The 19,009-nt window shown below is 40.9% G+C and overlaps 1 protein-coding gene across 1 annotated transcript; it reads right to left on the bottom strand.

Moving 5' to 3' along the window:
* Positions 1-5,621: 5,621 nt before the first annotated feature.
* LOC108415240 (tripartite motif-containing protein 16-like) lies at positions 5,622-18,814 on the bottom strand. The gene is made up of 6 exons (XM_017688256.2): positions 18,187-18,814; positions 15,648-15,743; positions 10,277-10,510; positions 9,401-9,563; positions 9,219-9,275; positions 5,622-7,265 (listed from the first exon to the last, which is right to left on the bottom strand). Exons 1-6 carry the CDS (start codon positions 18,775-18,777, stop codon positions 6,700-6,702), a joined length of 1,707 nt encoding a protein of 568 aa, XP_017543745.1. The 5' UTR covers positions 18,778-18,814; the 3' UTR covers positions 5,622-6,699.
* Between the last annotated feature and the right edge of the window lie 195 nt (positions 18,815-19,009).

Below are 19,009 nucleotides of genomic sequence, written 5' to 3'. Positions count from 1 at the left end.
TGCCTTGGCGACAACTGAAGCCGCAGATTGCTTGGCCTGTCGATACCTGCCAGCTGCCTCTGGTGTCCCACAGGCCAACCATGCCCGGTAGGACTCCTTCTTCAGCTTGACGGCATCTCTCACCTGGGGTGTCCACCACCGGGTTCGAGGATTACTGCCCCGACAGGCACCAACTACCTTACGGCCACAGCTACAGTCAGCCGCTTCAGCAATGGAGGAATGGAACATGGCCCATTCTGAGTCAATGTCCCCCACCTCCCCCGATATCTGGTCAAAGTTCTGACGGAGGTGTGAGTTGAAGATCAATCTGACAGGTTCTTCTGCTAGACGTTCCCAGCAAACCCTCACTATACGTTTGGGCTTGCCTGGTCTGACCGGCATCTTCCCCCACCACCTGATCCACCTCACCACCAGGTGGTGATCAGTTGACAGCTCAGCTCCTCTCTTTACCCGAGTGTCCAAAACACATGGCCGCAAGTCCGATGACACGACTACAAAGTCAATCATTGAACTGCGGCCTAGGGTGTCCTGGTGCCATGTGCACTTATGGACATCCTTGTGTTCAAACATGGTGTTCGTGATGGACAAACTGTGGTTTGTGCAGAAGTCCAAAAACTGAACACCACTCAGGTTCAGATCAGAGAGGCCATTCCTCCCAATCACACCCCTCCAGGTCTCACTGTCATTGCCCACGTGAGCGTTGAAGTCCCCCAGTAGGACAATAGAGTCTCCAGGAGGAGCACTTTCAAGCACCCTTCCCAAGGACTCTAAGACGGCTGGGTACTCTGAACTGCTGTTCGGTGCATAAGCACAGACAACAGTGAGGACCCGTTCCCCAACCCAAAGGCGTAGGGAAGCTACCCTCTCGTCCACCGGAGAAAACCCCAACATACAGGCACCGAGTCGAGGGGCTATGAGAAAGCCCACACCTGCCCGCCGCCTCTCACCATGGGCAACTCCAGAAAAGAATAAAGTCCAGCCCCTCTCAAGGAGATTGGACCCAGAGCCCAAGCTGTGTGTTGAGGTGAGCCCGACTATATCTAGCCGGTATCTCTCAACCTCGCGCACCAACTCAGGCTCTTTCCCCGCCAGTGAGGTAATGTTCCAAGTTCCAAAAGCCAGTTTCAGCAACCGAGGATCAGAACGCCAAGGCCCACGCCTTCGGACACTGCCCGATCCACAACGCACCGAACCCCTACTACTGCCCCTCCCATTGTTGGTGGGTCGATGGGAGGGGGGACTCATGTAACTCCTTCGGGCTGCGCCCGGCCGGGCACCATGAGTAAATGCCCGGCCACCAGACGCTCGCTGGCGAGCCCCTCCCCCAGGCCTGGCTCCAGGGTGGGGCCCCGGTAACCCTGTTCCGGGCAGGGTACACAAGTCCTGCTTTTGTGTCTTCATAGGGGTTATTATGGATCACACTTTGTCTGACCTGTCACCTAGGACCAGTTTGCCATGGGAGACCCTACCAGGAGCTTTTGCTCTAGACAACATAGCTCCTAAGATCATTCAAGCACGCAAACCCCTCCACCACGATAAGGTGGTGATCCAAGGAGAGGAGAAATATAAATATGTATGTTACAAATGTACAGTAAGTATAGTATATACAGGTTATAATATGAGTGGTATAGACATGAAGGGGGTTATACAGGTTATAAACAAGAATGTACAGGTTATAAATATGAAGGGTTATAAAGTACTATGAACAGGTTATAAATATGAAGGGGAATAAGTATGTACTTATGAACAGGTAGAATGTTTACACAGTATATACAATAATGGGCAGTATATACAACAGATGTGAGTGCCGGTAAGTGGTGTTGAGTGGTGTTTAAGTCTGTGTGTTATTGGTGTGTGTTAGGGTACAGTCCATTGTTATTTGTTTAGATGTCAGGAGGCAGAGTTCAGGAGTGTGACAGCTGTTGGAAAGAAGCTGTTCTGGTACCTGGTGGTCTTAGTCCGGAGGATCTTGTAGCGCCTCCCAGAGGGCAGGAGGGTGAAGAGCCTGTGTGCTGGGTGACTGGGTTCTTTGATGATTTTCCCAGCCCTCTTCAGACACCGCTTCCTGTAGATGTCCTCTATGGCAGGAAGTGGTGCACCGATGATGCGCTGGGCAGCTTTCACCACCCTCTGCAGCGCCTTCCAGTCTGAGGCAGAGCAGCACCCATACCATACTGTGATGCAGTTGGTCAGGATGCTCTCAATGGTGCAGCGATAAAAGTTCACCAGGATGTCTGAGGACAGGTGGTTCATCCTCAGACTCCTCAGAAAGAAGAGGCCGTGGTGAGCCTTCTTTACCAGCTTGGAGTAGCTGGTCGTCCAGGTGAGATCCTCAGAGATGTGGACACCAAGGAACTTGAAGCTGTTCACACCCTCCACTGCTGTCCCCTTGATGTGGATGGGTGGATGTGGGTCAGCATTCCTTCTGAAGTCCACAATGAGCTCCTTAGTTTTCTCAGCGTTGAGCAGAAGGTTGTTTGTGTCACACCACTCAGCCAGACGATCCACCTCCTCCCTATAGGCTGTCTCATCGTTGTTTCTGATGAGGCCAATCACCGTGATGTCATCTGCAAACTTAATGATGGTATTGGAACCATCGACAGGCTTGCAGTCATGGGTGAAGAGGGAGTAGAGGAAGGGACTCATCACACAGCCTTGTGGTTTATGGTGATGGTGGATGAGCAGTGGTTGTCCAACTGGACATGTTGGGGTCGGTTGGTCAAGAAGTCCAGTAACCAGTTGCACATGAGGGAACTAATGCCCAAGTCTGCGAGTTTTGTGATGAGTGATGTGAGGACTGCGTTGAATGTTGAACTGAAGTCTACAAACAGTATCCTGACGGAGGTATTTTTATTGTCCAGGTGTGAGAGGACAGAGTGCAGTGCTATGGAGACTGCATCCTCTGTGCTCCTATTCTGGTGGTATGCAAATTGAAAACATTCCCCAAATATAAATTTGCATTTTTTTTTCAAATTCAAAACTTTATTCACAGATTCCTCAAAACATAAAAATGTCATGTTAACAAAATATATTTCAGTTTTGTAATTTTTCAATTTGATTTCATCAACAGGTCAGACTTGTGAACAAATATTACACCTAGGCCCTCATCCTGACCCAGTTAACCTTGCCTGCTTTCAGCATCATAACATCCATTTGCAGGGTACGATGGTCTTTGGCGACATGACGTCAGTGCTGTTTGATGAAGGAGAGTGGGAGACCCCTCTGTCTTTTAATCCAGGTCACTTCCTGGACAATGAGAGCAACTTCAGGAGGAGAGAGGCCTTCATGCTGTTTTCCGCAGGTGCACTTTGTCTTTCTTCCAGATTTTCTGATAGATGCCTTTAAGTGATAGACAACTGAAAATGGAGGGTATGTGCTTGGGTATCTAATTGAGGGTGGGAGGTGGGAGTGACAGTCACACTGGGGCCCATGGTGCAGAGATGCCCATAGCAACCAGGCCCTAAAGTCTTTACTGGGCCCCTCATATGGACAAATACAACTGTACATCTGTAAAGAAAGATCTAGTTTCTTAGCACACAGTCAGTATAATTCAGTAGAATACATCATCTTTTTATCTAATGTTTATTTTCTGTTTTTCACAGGAAAAAGGGTGTGTCTCGGTGAGCAGCTGGCTCCTATGGAGCTATTCCTGTTCTTTACTTCTCTGATGCAGCACTTCATTTTCAAACCACCAGAGGGCATTGAGTCCAGTCTGGAGTACAAATTAGGGGCCGCACACAACCCTAAACCATACCAGCTCTGTGCTGTCCCACGCTGACACACACACACACACACACACACACACAAACACACAAACACACACACACACACACATACGAGAAGTTCACATTTATTGAAGCTGTCTGCAGCAAAACTGTGGTTAGTATAGTGTAGTGAAGTGGCCAACACCTGTGCAAGCTACACTGTAGAAGGAGTTCAATCCCACGCCCGGGCAAACACCCTACGCTATACCAAGTAGATACCTTGGGCAAGACTCCTAACATTACCTTCGCCTACCCATGTAAAAAAAGATCAAATTGTAAGTCACTCTGGATGAGAGCGTCTGCCAAACACTGTAAATGTAAAACTGGTTTTATATTGTTGAAAATAGTGATTTCAGACTTTAAACAGTGATTGGATGGATATAAAATGGATATAAAACATCAACACATCCTTATTGAAATTGAAGGGTTTGTTGTGTAATGTAAAGCCAGAAATTAAGATAAATCATAAAAATACATGATTATTAGTAAAAAAGTAATTAAAATTAAAAAACAATTCCCTGCTTGCATTAGTATGCATACCCTTTTATAAAAGGGGCATTAGCTGTGTTTGGACTTAACAAATATCCACTGTACAATATATACAGACATACAGAGCTATGCAGGTATACAGAAACATACATGTTAAACATTATGTGTACAAAAATATAAAGAACGGGCAACATTGTACAGTCTAGTTCACTATGTAAAATTAAGAAATAGCAAAAATAAATACCATGAAAGAGATCAGTCTGAATATGCAGTGCAGTATATGCAGATCTACAGCAGCGCTCCAGTAACACTGTTTAGCAGAACACTGAAGAAAATACAGGAACGGTCAGTGATGCTGACATGCAGGGGTGGAATTTTATGGCTTTACTTCTTTTGGGTGTGTGTTTGTGTGAGGTGTGGAGCACACACCAGTGTGGTTCAGCTTCTCTAGACTCTCTCATTGTGACCTAGTGACTCTTCTTTTGTTTAACATAAAGACTTGAGACTGTAATTAACACAACCCTCTTATTATAGCCTTAGAAGTAACAATGTAGCCTGAATCCAGGCCTGATTTTAATACCAGAAAAACACACACATCTTCTAAGCTGCTTATCCTTGTGGGACGCAGGGGAGCAGTCATTTGGTGGAAAGCAGGATACACCCTGGACAGGTCACCAGTCCACTGCAGGATGGACATATACATTCACACACACTCACACCTAGGGGCAACTGAGCAATTAGCTTGACTGCATGTCTTTGAACTGTCAGAGGAAACCCACACAGACATGGGGAGAACATGCAGACTCCACACAGAAAGGACCCTGGTTGCCCAGCCGAGGAATGGAACCCAGGCGCTTCTTGCTGTTAGGCAACAGGGTTACTCACTCCGCCACCGTGCTGCCCCAGAAAGACACTTCTCTGTCAATAAAAGAACCCACATGGTATGACTTGTACTCATAGTCAGGGTTTGCTTGAACTTGGCATTATAAACACAGTAACCCATTCAGTTTCGCCTAACCATAGGGTTGCCAGTTGTCCAGCATATTCCTGAATCAGCCTGGATTTTGGTTGTCTGTCCAGGCACATAGAATGTCCAAGAATCAAAGGTATTTTCACACATTTCCTATGTATAAACTGCTTCTTTTGATCCAGTTAAACCATTTGTATACAAAGAATGGGTTTGATTAGTTCAGTATAGGTTCTTTAGCTGAACGGGCATCCACCTACCTTAGTATGCAGAGCTACGCATCCACTGAATTTAGTTCAGCTAATCCACTAACCAAAACCAATTACCTCTTTGTTCACATAACTATAACCACATTATAACAGTGATGAAATCAGTCCTTACAAAGTACCAAGAAGGCATTATGGTGTTTTAATCAACTTTTATTTATAGTTTCTCAATTGTATAAAGATAATGACAAAAAAAAGGCCTTCACATGTTAAAGAACTACTCTGGTAACTGGAGTTGTGTCATCATATGTTTCCACATTAAATCAAGGTAGGAAATAATACTCTTCTAACAGCGCTTTACACACCACTTACTAAATTCCAAGAAAGTCCCACCTCCCTTAGTTACGCCTGCTATGTCCATCAAACTTTCAGTACAGGCTACCTGGTATCACCCGTAACACTTGTTCTAACAGACAAACATTCAGGACTAAAAAGGAAAAGTGAAGAAACTAAAGAAATAGATGTGAAGCATTTTTCCAAAATAAACTGGCTTTCCAAGGTACAGATGTTCAGTGCAGACATAAAAGGATTCTTTTAATTAATATGTTTACATTAATCAAAGCAAGGAAATCATCACTCAACGTAAAGATGGTAGATTTTCCAGTCTAATAAGAAAGAGGTTTTAGCTACCACTTCGGATAAGCCAATGCTAAAGCTAGCACGAGAGCTAGTCAGAGCAACGTTACATGCTGAGGTCTTTAACATGATGTCTTTCTGCAAACTTCACTGAAACAAAAGAAAGAACGGCACGCGTACAAATTCATTAATATTTATCTTTTCAAAAAGTAAACATGAATGCTGGCACTAGGGATGCTGGTATTGGGTATGGGGCTGATACCGTGTTCATTTAGTCATACTCATAAAAATTCGCCACACCAACATCCAGTACCAGCTGATGAACAAATGACGCAAGCTGGCAGCGAAGGAGGCTCTGCTCCCACAGAGAAGCGTTACAGACTCTGGTGAGGTTCGACACAATAAGTGTGTTTACATGCATTTAAAAATCCAGTCATAATCAGATTCCTGCAGTTATCTTCAGACCCATGGGAACAAAATGCACAAGTTAAATGCTTAATCTTTCTCATGTGCTCAGTAAAACCTTATCTTTGCTTGGAGACTCTAAATTATGGTTCAAAAAGATTTGTGCAGATGATCACAGTCCTATAATGTTTCCAAATGCATCACCACCACTCATTTCAGCCAGGACAGTGTCTCATTTCTTCTTTGAAGTCTTACCAGTGGCACCACTTGTGCTATAAATGCAAATCTTTGCATATGATCCAGAACCTATGCCAAACCCAGCATACAGGGGCTGAGTGAACTTGACTGCGGCTTTATGAATGAGGGCCATTTCACTGGAAACACCATAGAAGGATAAAGTTCCTGCCTTTTCATCAAGATAGACACCAATTCTTTTGTATGTCGGGCCTGGGATTTCAATCTGTTTATCATTGTGCCAGAAGCTGTATTTCATTGGATAGCAGACTAATCTGCAGGACTCGCTATTATGCCCAAACCTGCTCTCCACTTCAGACCCCTTTCTTCTGATTGCTTTAGAAGTCACTGCAATGGAAACTCCATTTGCTCCGCCTACCTCAGCCTCCCAGTAACTGCGCAGAGACACGCTCTGCTTACAGAGCACCTGATGCCAATAGGCGAACCTCTCAGGGTGTTCATGGTAGAAATGACGCTCATTTTCACAAATCACCTTCGTGTTACACTCCAACAGCAGGAGATTACAGTTTACTGTGTTGGGATCCAGAGTCAGCTCACGGGCATCTGGAATCATTAAAAAGAACAATAAAAAGTGAGTTAGATGAAGCTTGGACATAATTCATAGAAAATATTACATTTATATTTCTATAAATGAACATTTAAACAATGAGGTTAAACTATGACTCTTTTACCCAACTGTTTTAGACAGAACACCAACAAGGTTTGGTTAAAAGTTCAAAGCTTTTAAGTCTCTTTAAGTCTCTCTGTGAATGTGGCTGCGTCCAAAACTAACATTCTTTTTGTAACTGTGAAACATAGTTGTGAGAAAAAGTTTGCTATTGAGCATTATTGAGATTTCTGTGTAAATAAGTATGTTTGCATTTACTTAATAATCTGATACCTGCAGAAGATCAGATTTTGTCAGTAATCTGATCAACATGTTTATATGCACTTTAGTAATCAGATATTGGGGGAAACTCCGGGTCTACACGAGTCAGACAGCAATCAGATTTCTGCTTTGCAACCGGTCAATAAACAGAAGAAGACGTGACGTAAACTTAGCGTAAAACTCAAACGTCATGCTGCAGCTTTTTTTAAAACACCGAGCCACTTTACATGAAAATATAAACATACACCATCTAGAAGATGAAGAATATTTATATCCTTCATTTCGTGTTTGGGTTCAGCATCGCTCTGAAAGTGTTTTACCGCATCTCATGGCAGCGCAGCTTGCTTATTTCTAGAACCGCCATCTGTTCTTGCGCATGGGGCAGACTGAGAAATCCAGAACAAATCCGAGTTTACATGCACTGAGAAATCTGATTACTGAGCTCAAATCCAGCTCTCTTTATCAGATTTCTTAATCAGATTTCTAGATCGGTTTGAAAAATCAGATAACTGCGGAAAGTGTATATTAAGTTCATGGAAATGCACTCAATGACTCTCAAAATGTAAATGTGATCTTCATCTAGGTCACAATAATAAATCAATCAAATTAACCAAAAAAAGGTCATTCAGAATGCTCTGGTGTGAAGGGTTCTGTTCCAGGAAAATAGGCACAGTCAAATGTTTCACATGAGTGGTAAAAGGAAAACCAGTCATGCAAGTATTTTCACAGAATAACAGAAAGTTATAACATGAAATGGTTACAATATGCCGTCTGATGCCTGACAGGTTTTGACCAATTTTTAAAACCATTCATGGCGGACAGGTACATGTGAGGTGTTGTTATGCAAAACAATCCACAAAGAATTGTTTTCAGAGTTTTCACTATTTTACTATCAACACTCCATAGAAAATCTTAGAAGACATGTAGGGTCATTGGACGTTTTGTATAGTAAATAAAATGTTTTTTTTATGCTGTACACATTATGACCCCTGGTTCTTATCAGCACTGTAAAGAAATCAGAGTCTGTAAGTTCTTTAACAACTTACCATTTCAAATCAAACCACTCTGAGTGTCTTTGGTTACATCTACATGATTGAATTGTGCAGACATTTTGAAAAATAAGTGGAATTCCCTTTTTTGAAGGCTGTGCTGGGGATGGGGAAGCCACATTTACAGCATATGATAGACACTTTATCCAAAGAAATCCTGTCTCAGAGGATAGTGTTTCATTTAGGCCAAAACCTGATCTCAAAACTAATGCAAAAAAATGCTTTGGGCATCAAGTGGAGTATTCGTAACCACATTATGTAGCAGCTTTCTGTAGCGTAGCTTTTAGAGGGATTGAACTTTTCAGACGTCTAGTTCCTACCACCACTGCTGAGAACAATTCTGACTCTATTCTGAATGACTTCGTTTACATGTTAATGATTTATTTGTAATCAGAAACTGTAATCAGTGAAATTCCCTTTAACATATTTTATGTTCACATATGTGTTCAGTGAACATATGGCACATTTTTGTTAAAGAGTTCATTTACATTAGCTCATGTTGGGGCCATATATGTGAAAATTATGACATGACAGTTATTCTGATGACGTCAGTAGTTTGACAAAACACATAGAACTCACATTTGAGGAAATCCTCTCTGGTTTCTGCCTCAGGTTCTGAAATGATCTGGTTGTTCACTATGGAAATTAAAATATGTTAGGCTCATTAAGTGAAATTATGCAAAAATCATTTTACAGTACATGTGTCTGTTTACAAAAGTATGATGATTTACACATTTCCATGTTCCATGTTGTATTCTCACCATTTTCAGAAATTTTCTTCCATTCTTCTGTGAAGAAGGTTTCCAGTTGCTTCTTCAGCTGCAATACAGATGTCTTGAAATTCTCAAATGCTGGCTGTTGATTAAGCGCTATATTTAAAGCATCATTGGCTTCTTCCAGGTCAGCACAGAGAATCTGAGATCTCTAACACAAAGGAAGAAAGACAGCACAGTTTAAGCATCGCTCAGGTATAGATGTGAATGCATAGTGCTGAATATAGCTGGGTGAACTGCAGGGTTACTCTATGGTATTTACTATGGTTCAGTCAACTTTAGGGTGGTTCACAACCCTTTCTGAGCTACATACATTTACAGTTACATACAGTGGGGTCCAAAAGTCAGAGACCTCTAGTGAGTGTTTCTATTTGTATTCTGTTCTAATTCAATACAAGGTGTTTCATTACAAAATATATGATCAGCACTATGAATTGCATGAAAACATGAACTTCAGAATTTTTTAGTGTTTGGTATTTCCCCCTTTTGCTTTAATGGCAATGAAATCCACAAGTTTCTGCAGAAGCATCTGATGAGCAGATCAAATCCACTGAAAAGTGGTCCAAAAATTAGCTTCAATAGATAAGGTTAAAAAAAATGACCTTAACACAGTTAGTGTCACAGATGTACTTACGTTTGAATAGTGAGCTAGAAACCTGCACAGAATTGTGAATATTTCTTCTTCATTTTATTTGTTGTAACTTTTCTTTGTTTTTATTTTTCAGAATTCTAAAACTTTCGGTGGTTTATTTTCAGGTTTAAATGAAAAATATCCCAGATTTTCAATGTGTTCTTAATGGCCAACAGTCAGACTGTTATTGGTTAAGTATGTTAATGATGTTACATGGAGGAAGTGATGTTAACCTGTACTAATTGGATGTAATCCTTTGTGACTGAAAGCTGCTGAAGATCAGTTCGTTTTCTGTTAAGTTCTGCAATCTCCTGCTCCAGCTGCTCCACAAATCCCATGGCGTTATCCAATTCAGCTTTTTCATGAGCTCTGATCAGCTCCGTTGCCTCAGATCGCTTTTTCTCCACGGACAGGATGAGCTCAGTGAAGATCCTCTCACTGTCCTCTACTGCTGCCTGTGCAGAGCTCTGTTATGACAGACAAAGGGTGTGTAATTATGAGGCCATTCGAGGGTCCAGGTCAATTTATGGTGTTGATGTGCATTTATATGGCAAATATAGTCATAACTAATTTTTAAATGACCTTTTTCCAACTTGTCAAGTCAAAGTTTATGTAGCGCTTTTTTAAAACAGCCATTGTCATAAAGCAGCATTACTGAAAATTACAGGTCCAAGCCCCCATGAGTGTTGCCTATGGCAACAGTGGCAAGGAAAAACTCCCAAAAAAAAGAAGAGGGACCAAGACTCAAAAGGGGAACCCATCTTCCTCTGGTCAACACCAGATAGCAAGCAGTAACACAAGAGCAATATAAACAGAGTATAAGGTTTTAACTTCTCTTTATCCTTGAGAATTAAACAAGTTGTTTTTGTTACTGTGCTTTTAAGACCAATATATATATATATATATAAATTCAAACATTTTCAGAACGACATGCCCCACTTCTCTCTGCATTACAGGAATCACTTGCCTCTCAGTCCCTCCCCAATTCCAAAGAGCAAACTGGCTTTTCAAGAGGGAGTACTATTTTTTAATATGTCTTTTAAATATGCTTTACAACCCATCTTTATCTATCACTCCAGATTCTACTATCAGCTGATGCTGAAAAAGCTTTTGACAGGGTAGAGTGGGTTTAGCTTACATTTGCAGCATTTGGCAGACGCGCTTATCCAGAGTGACTTACAATTTTACATTTTACATAAGTCATTGAAGGCAGTGTCAGGAGTCTTCGCAAAGGACTCTTATTGGTATAGTATAGGATGCTTGCCCAGGTGTGGGATTGAACCCCAGTCTGCAGCGGAGAAGGCAAAGGTGTTACCCACTATAATACACCAACCAACGTCTTTCATAATCTTGAAAAGTTTGGTTTTGGTCCAAAATTGAAACCCTATTTTAAGAATTCATCTTCTTCCCCAGTGGCTGCTGTGCATGCTAATAACAAACTATCTGCTAACTTTAAATTGCAGTTAGGTACAAGATGTCCAATGTCTCCCCTCCTGTTCACAGTTGCCACTAGATCACTACCACTAGCCCTATGGCAAGATATTGATATCAAAGGAATTGATAGTAGAGGCTGGGAGCATAAACTTCACACGGATGACTTACTCCTGTATATGTCAGACCCTATGGCAAGTATTCCTAGACTTAATAAGTAAATTCTGCAAACTATCTCGCTACAAAATAAACCTTTCTAACAGTAAGCTGATGCCGATCAATGAGACTACCAGGAATATTTCCTTAAGTTCAACTCTCTTCAAATTTAATAAAGAGAAATTCAAGTATTTGGGTATCTGGATCTTACATAATTACAAAGACCTTTACAAGACCAACTTTCTGCCCTTGATATCTTCTTGAAACAGGACATCAAACGATGGGATTTGCAATCCCTTTCTCTGCATGGAAGTATCAACACAGTTAAGAAGAATGTAGTACCTAGATTTTTATATTTGTTTCTCCCTTATCTCTCCTGCTTTGCTTCTCCAGTCTCGTCTAGTCTTCTGTCTTATACTTTTGAGAGTCTCTCTCCACGCTGCTCTTTGAACTAAGGAAAATGGATTTGATCAAATGGTCTCTCAACGCAATTGACACCATCTTCTTGATGAGAAGTCAGGGTTTGGGGGAAACAGCCTGTCTTGCCGGAACGTTTGCAGCTGGCTACACGATGGACGCTTGGGAGAAGTGGCGAGTCGTGTGCCTGGCGGCTCTTTCTGTGGAGGACGTTGAGGACGTCTACCTATTCGGAACCATGATTACAGGAGTTTTGCTGATTGGATTAGGCATTGGTTTAGGCCCTGGTTTATCGCGAGATTCGAGGAATGGGGATGGCTATCCAAGGCCCCTTAAAGCTGCCCGACATGATTGACATGGTGGACAGAGCTGTCAGCACTCAGACTGTGACCATAAACGGCAACATGGTTAACATCTTGGAGAAGCTCTCGGCTTTGCAAAGGAAAATGGATCAATTTGGAGACCAGAATGGACTAGGAGAGCAGTCGTACAAATTGGAATACGACTACTCGCTCCAAGCCCAAACAATCCCAGTTAAATCTGCTTTCGGCTACCCGAATCGGCACTGGCCTTGGCCAAGGCTGCTGCTGGAACAACAATTCCTCTGGAAGAACACTGCAGCGAGATGCTCTTGTATTCCTTCCCCCATTTCCCCTAGACACCTGCTGATTGTTGACTCTGCCTGGGCAACTATAATGTAACTGCTGCACCATTTAAGATGGGAAAATTCCAACAAGAAGCTGGTGAATATCTGACTTCAGCTTCATATCACCAGAGAATTAGGAGTGGGTGATAATAAATAATTGTCTTAAAGCCCCTCTTTGAAGGCATATGATACCCTAAATGTAACTAAAGCCGAGCAGCGAGGAGCTGAACTTTTCCCTTCTCTGCCATAACTGAAGATGGGTCAGGATAGAGCAGCGCTAGTAGCCTGATAATGAAGCAAGGTTTTGTTTTTTGTTTGCTTTTTTGTTGAGGGTCCCAATTCATAGGGCAAGATTTCAACCTCAGTAACTCAGTTCCAAGGGGTTAGGGTGACACTCAAAAATGAGGGGGTAGGGGTAAAAAGAACAAATGGGATTGGGCCTTACACTTAACAGTCCCTCGCTATCCACCCCAACAGCTAAAAATCACATGTTTAACCTTTAACATCACATGGAACATTTAATATCTGGTCTAAGAGTGAGATCTCATCATTACACAACCTCTATATAGAAAATGACTTTGAATCCTAAATTTAGTCTTCCTAGATCACATTTTTTCAGATATCTACAATCACAGCGCTTCTTAGCCTCACATTCTGATTGTTTTCCTCTTTACCCTCCAATGTCCTTGTTAGACTCTGTTTTTAAACGTGGGACAGACTTCAAGCAGTCTAATGGTAGGATATATGAGCTTCTCCTTTTACATATGACAGCTTTAGAGCATCCTAACAGGTGAAAGGAGGACTTAGATGAGCAAACTGCAGGTAAAATCTGCAAATTATTTGAAGAATGCACTCGTTCAAGGCAGTACACCAACTTCCTAGGTGTAAAGTCAGACCAAATCTAGATCCTACATACCTAAAAGGATGGTTCTTCAAGGGTTCTTTAGTAAATAAAATGGTTCTATATGAAAACATTAACACTCCAAGAACCTTTTGCATGATTATAGGGTTCTTTTCATCATGAAAAGGTTGTTCAGATGGTCAGAGAATTTGCTGCAGATGATTCTACATAGCAGCAAAAGGGCTCGTCTATTATAAGCTTGACATCATAACCATAGGAAAACCCATTTTGCTGCTATATAGAACCCTTTTATATCAATCTGAAGAACCTTTTTTTATCATGCAAAGAACCCTTTAATCATGCAAAGGACTCGCTGAGCGTCCATGGTTCCATGTAGAACCTTTTTCTTTACCAAAAAAAAACCTACGAAGAAACATCTTTTTTACTCTTTTTTACTCTTTTCACTTTGGTACTCTTGATACTTTTGATACTCACTCTAAAATTGGCTACTCTCCTTATATTGCATTATTTGGTGTTGCACCACCAGATGCCCAACTAAACAACTATAAATGCACCACCTTCCCCCTATTTATTCTTAAAGGATCAATAAGGTCATGCTCTATCTTAAGCAAGAGAAGCTAAGATATTCTCTCCAAAGATCTATTCAAAGATTCCATAGGATTTGGCAGTCCTTCTTGTCATTTGTGAAAATTATGGAAACTGAGAATGTAACCCCATAATATTTATTTGTTTTAAATTACTATGTACCTAGGCTTTTGTGAAATTTTGGAATATGTCTAGCTTTACCTCACTGATGTAGGTCTGGAGCGTTGGTGAGATGGGTGAGTTCAAAGCACTGTACAAAATCTTTAATGAAAAACCTTGATCAAAAATGAAATAAAATGTAAAAACAATTTTTAAAAAGCATAAAACTCCTGTCTAAACAATATGACACTGTGTGTCGGAGGGGGATTTTGCACTTACTGAATAAGCTTTTAATGGTTCATATGGGTGTTGCTTTCCCTCTCTCGTCTAAGCAGAGAATACCATAGTTTTAGGTTGTTATCTGTAGCCTCTGGTACAGAGAGATGCCAACTAAAAACTAAGGCCACATTCCACAACCAGAACAGAGACAACGGCCAGTTATCATACAAAATCTTCTAACTCAATACAAATGTTAATGCAGTCACATAAATTCTAAACAAGAACATGACAAACTGAAAGAAAGATACCACTCCAGACCCTCTCCTCACTTTTAGTTTTGCTTCTCAAACAGCTTTTGTACTTGCACTTTTGCTTTGTAAATGTAGCTTTGAAACATTAAGCCCAATGCCTAAGGGCGGCCTGGACAAATGACATGTTTACTTGATAAAAATAGGTTAACACATCTTCTACAGAGAACACACCACTGCACATTTCAATGCACAATTACTGTTTATGTGCTGAATTTGATATATTGTGCAAAAAAGAAAAACATGAAATGTGGTCTGTGCAAAAACTATGGCACATTTTCCAATATTTTAAACTCAGCTAAAAAATATAAAGTGCGTGAAACTTTGTAGAATAATGTTTGACATTTTTAAGTCTCTTCCCTGCAGAACAGAGTTCTCTGGGCCACAGCTCTGCAGAGATTAGTGCTTTCATTCTTCTAACTTTCTGAATCCAGCTCATGAAGTCCTTGCTAACTAGCTGATGAGTTGATTCAGGTGTGTTTAATGAGAAAGAACTCTAACCTCTGTGGCCTGGAAGGAACCCAGGCTGACACCACTGCTGTAAAACTTATTTTAATTTAAAAAATCAACAAAACATGACATATGACTATATTTTCTCAGCCAATTAAAGTCAACTTACCTCTCAAAGCTAAACAATTTGAAATAAAACTTGTTCATTAAGCATATGGAAGAAAAAGAATACTTCAAAATGCTGTGGAAAACACTTTATTAGCCATGCTAATGTGTTGAACATCCCTTTGTGGGGTAATATATTAGTACTGATATGTATTATTCAAGCTGGCTTGTTTTTTTTTTTTTTTCAAATCAGAAAGAGAAAGTGAGAGTGGGCCTAGTGAGATGTAGCTGCTTTGTGGTAAATGAAAGCAGTTTTATATGCTCACCTTAAATGACTCCATCAGTTCCTTCAGCTCTAGCAGGATTGTCTCTCTCTTTTCAAGTCTGTTCTGGTATTTCCTCTCTAAATCTTCAAACTGCTTCTGTTGATGGAATAAATGTGATCTTTAATGAGGGTTAAACTTGGATAGTGAAGTCAATATGATGATTCATGTCTGCAGAATTATAACAAAAACAATATAATTATGATCTTAATACAGCTACAACAGTTCAGTTCAGTTATTACAAGTATTACAGAGCATTTACATGTTCCTGATAATAATATAATTACCTATTGGATTAGCTTCTAATATTACATGAAAATTCATAATAATATCCATTTTCTGCACAGACCCCATGCAACACAGTTAAAATCTAGTGTTTTTCTGCATTTGTTTGGTTCATAAACAAAACTGTCAAACTGCCATATTCCATTAAATTTGCATATTCCCCAGCAGTTTTTAACAACATCTACATAATCTGTATAAAGTATGGCCAAAAGCATGTAAATGACCCTCATAAATATGGAATTTGGGTGTTTCGGCCGCACCAATTGATAATAGATATACAGGTGTACTATCAAGCTCCTAACAATGCCATTTCCAGTAGGATGGGTCATACCCAATAGCTTGGTGACTTGAAGCATGGTCCGGTCATATGATGTCTCTTTTGCCAAAAGGAGTCAGTAAGTGAAATTTCTGCCAAGCTAGTTCTGCAGAAATATACAAAGTGGGGCCACAAAGTGCTGAAGCACATAGCACATAAAAACTGCCTATCCTCTGTCGCATCACTCACTACAGAGTTCTAAAAACTACTGGAAGAACTGTGTCATTAGAAGCTTCATTAAATGGATTTCCATGGCTGAGCAGAAGCACACAAGCCTAAGATCACTCTGCACAATGCCAAGCTGCAGTGTCTGCTGCAGTGGTGTAATGCACCACCACTGTACTCTGGAGCAGTGGTAACATATTCTCTGAAGTGATGAATCACACTTCTCTATTTGGCAATCTGAAGAATGAATCTGGGTTTGGTGGATGCCAGTAGAACGCTATCTACCGGAATGCTTGGTGCCAACAGTAAAGTTTAGAAGAGGAGGGATAATAATCAGGGGCAGTTTTTCAGGGTCTGGCATCAGCCCCTTAGTCCCAGTGAAGGGTAATGTTAACGCTACAGCATATACAGACATTTTAGACAATGATGTGCTTCCAACTTGGGAAAACCCTTTCCTGCTCCAACATCACTGCTCATAAAGACTTTGTTCAATAAGTCTGATGTGGATAAACACTGATCTGCGCAGAACCATGATCTCAACCCCACTAAACACCTTTGGGATGAAGTGGAACAGTGATTGTGAGCCAGGCCTTCTCATCCAACATCAGTGCCTGACCTCACAAATGCTCTCTTTATTGAATGGGCACATATTCCAACAGACATACTCCAAAATCTTGTAAAGACTGTTACAGCCAAAGGGGGGCAACTCCATATTAATGCCCATGATTTTGGAATGGGATGACCAAAAAGCTCATATAGTAGTGACAGTCAGGTGTCCACATACTTTTGGCTATATAGTGTATATGTGCAGTTAATTAGCTGGTAATGTTTTTAGTCTATGGGCTAATTTCCTCCTTTATACTCATTTGAATAAACTATAGATTAAAACGATTAATACTAAATAGATTAATACAAAAGGAATGGTTAAATAAAGATGAAGCATTAGATACAAAACATGGGGCACATGAAAGAGAATGAAAGAACAATAATATACATAATAACAGTACTTTGTTTTTTATTAATTTATAGTTTACACATTTATTATTAATTATTTTGTTTTACCTTTTTTCTGTTATTGTTTTATTATTTATTATTATTTTGCTTTTATTACTGTTATTTCTATTCCCTTTTACCCTTTCGTTATTATTCATTATTTTATTGTCTCTTCGTTCCAATTTTTGTTATTTTACCATATTCTTGCTGCTGTCATGTTTCTGTATATATTTTTTATGCTTGTCTCTTTTTGGCTGTGAAGCGGTTTTGCGCTGCACTGTATGTATTAAAGGTGTTATACAAATAAAACATTATTATTACTACTTTACTACTACTATTATGTTGGGTTTTTTTTATTATTGTTGATTATTTTATTTTTACTTCTATTATTTCTTTTACCTTTTATTATTTTTGATTGTTTTACTGTTGCTTATTCTGTATTATATTACCTCATTCTTGCTGCTTTTATGTTTTGTATAATTTTATTGTTATATAATTTTTATTGTCTCTTTTTGTCTGTGAAGCACTTTGAGCTGCATTATATGTATTATAATGGTATTATTATTATTATTATTACTCGTATACATTTATTGCAATATTCAATAATATCAATCATCGACCCAAGGCTGGTGAGGGTGCAATGGACCAAGTGTGGTGATGGTATCACAGTCTGATCGGTCTGGACTTTGGACATTCTTCACTAATTTTGAATCCAAGAAGTCAGTATGAAGACTACACCCAATCACAGTTACATGTGGTACTGAATATTAAGCAAACACCAACCTTTTTCTCCATCCATTCCTCCTGTATAGAGACTGTGTTATGGCCTTTATGCTTGTCCAGCAAACACAGAGAGCAAATGACTTTCTTATCAGTGCGACAGAAAACCTCCAGCAGCTTGTCGTGCTGCCCGCAGGTCTTCTCCTGCAGGTTTCTGAAGGCTGACACAAGCTTGTGTTTCCTGAATGCAGCAGATTCATAGTGGGGCTGAAGGTGAGTGTCACAGTACGAGGCCAGGCAGGTTAGACAAGACTTCACGGCCTTCTTTTTCTCACCCACGCAGGAGTCGCACTCCACGTCCTGGGCTTCAGACGGAGAGAAGTCCACGCAGCCTGAGAGAGAGTCCTGAGATCTGCTCTCCTGCAGCGTCTTCACCACCTCAGCCAGGATGTTGTTCCTCCGCAGCATGGGTCTTGGGGTGAACGTCTCTCTGCACTGAGGGCAGCTGTAAACACTTTCACCGTCCCAGAAGTCATTGATACACACCATACAGAAGCTGTGTCCGCACGGAGTGGTCACCGGATCCCCCAGCAGCTGCAGACAGATGGAGCAGGTGAAATGTTCCTCATCTATTGAAATACTGGCTTCTGCCATCTTGCCTCACTCACACGCTGAGAGGGAGAGAGAGAGCGACGCGGCACTATCAGTTTCACTTTCTCTGAAACGAGTGGGGGAGGAGACCTGGTCACCAGAGTCACCCATAGAGGTCGCGCTGTCTGTTGTTCTCTATCTGAGGCGGTGCGGCTCCGCTTCCGCCATGTTGGAGCGGTCAAAATCCGCTCGCGAACACATTCACTTGTACTGAGAGACGACGAGTCTCCGGAGT

The sequence above is a fragment of the Pygocentrus nattereri genome, chromosome 4 (genome assembly GCF_015220715.1).
Source record: "Pygocentrus nattereri isolate fPygNat1 chromosome 4, fPygNat1.pri, whole genome shotgun sequence".
Lineage (NCBI taxonomy): Eukaryota > Metazoa > Chordata > Actinopteri > Characiformes > Serrasalmidae > Pygocentrus > Pygocentrus nattereri.
The sequence above is the reverse complement of the archived record's forward strand: the minus strand, read 5'-3'. Positions and strand labels throughout refer to the sequence as shown.

What these genes read in the sequence shown, in the direction of transcription:
- LOC108415240 (XM_017688256.2), bottom strand. Translation starts at nt 18,777, where the DNA reads ATGGCAGAAGCCAGTATTTCAATAGATGAGGAACATTTCACCTGCTCC. An exon ending in AGGAATGGATGGAGAAAAAG is followed by an intron (nt 15,744 to 18,186) that starts GTTGGTGTTTGC and finishes TTCCATCAACAG; the next exon opens with AAGCAGTTTGAAGATTTAGA. An exon ending in GAAGAAAATTTCTGAAAATG is followed by an intron (nt 9,276 to 9,400) that starts GTGAGAATACAA and finishes TAATTTCCATAG; the next exon opens with TGAACAACCAGATCATTTCA.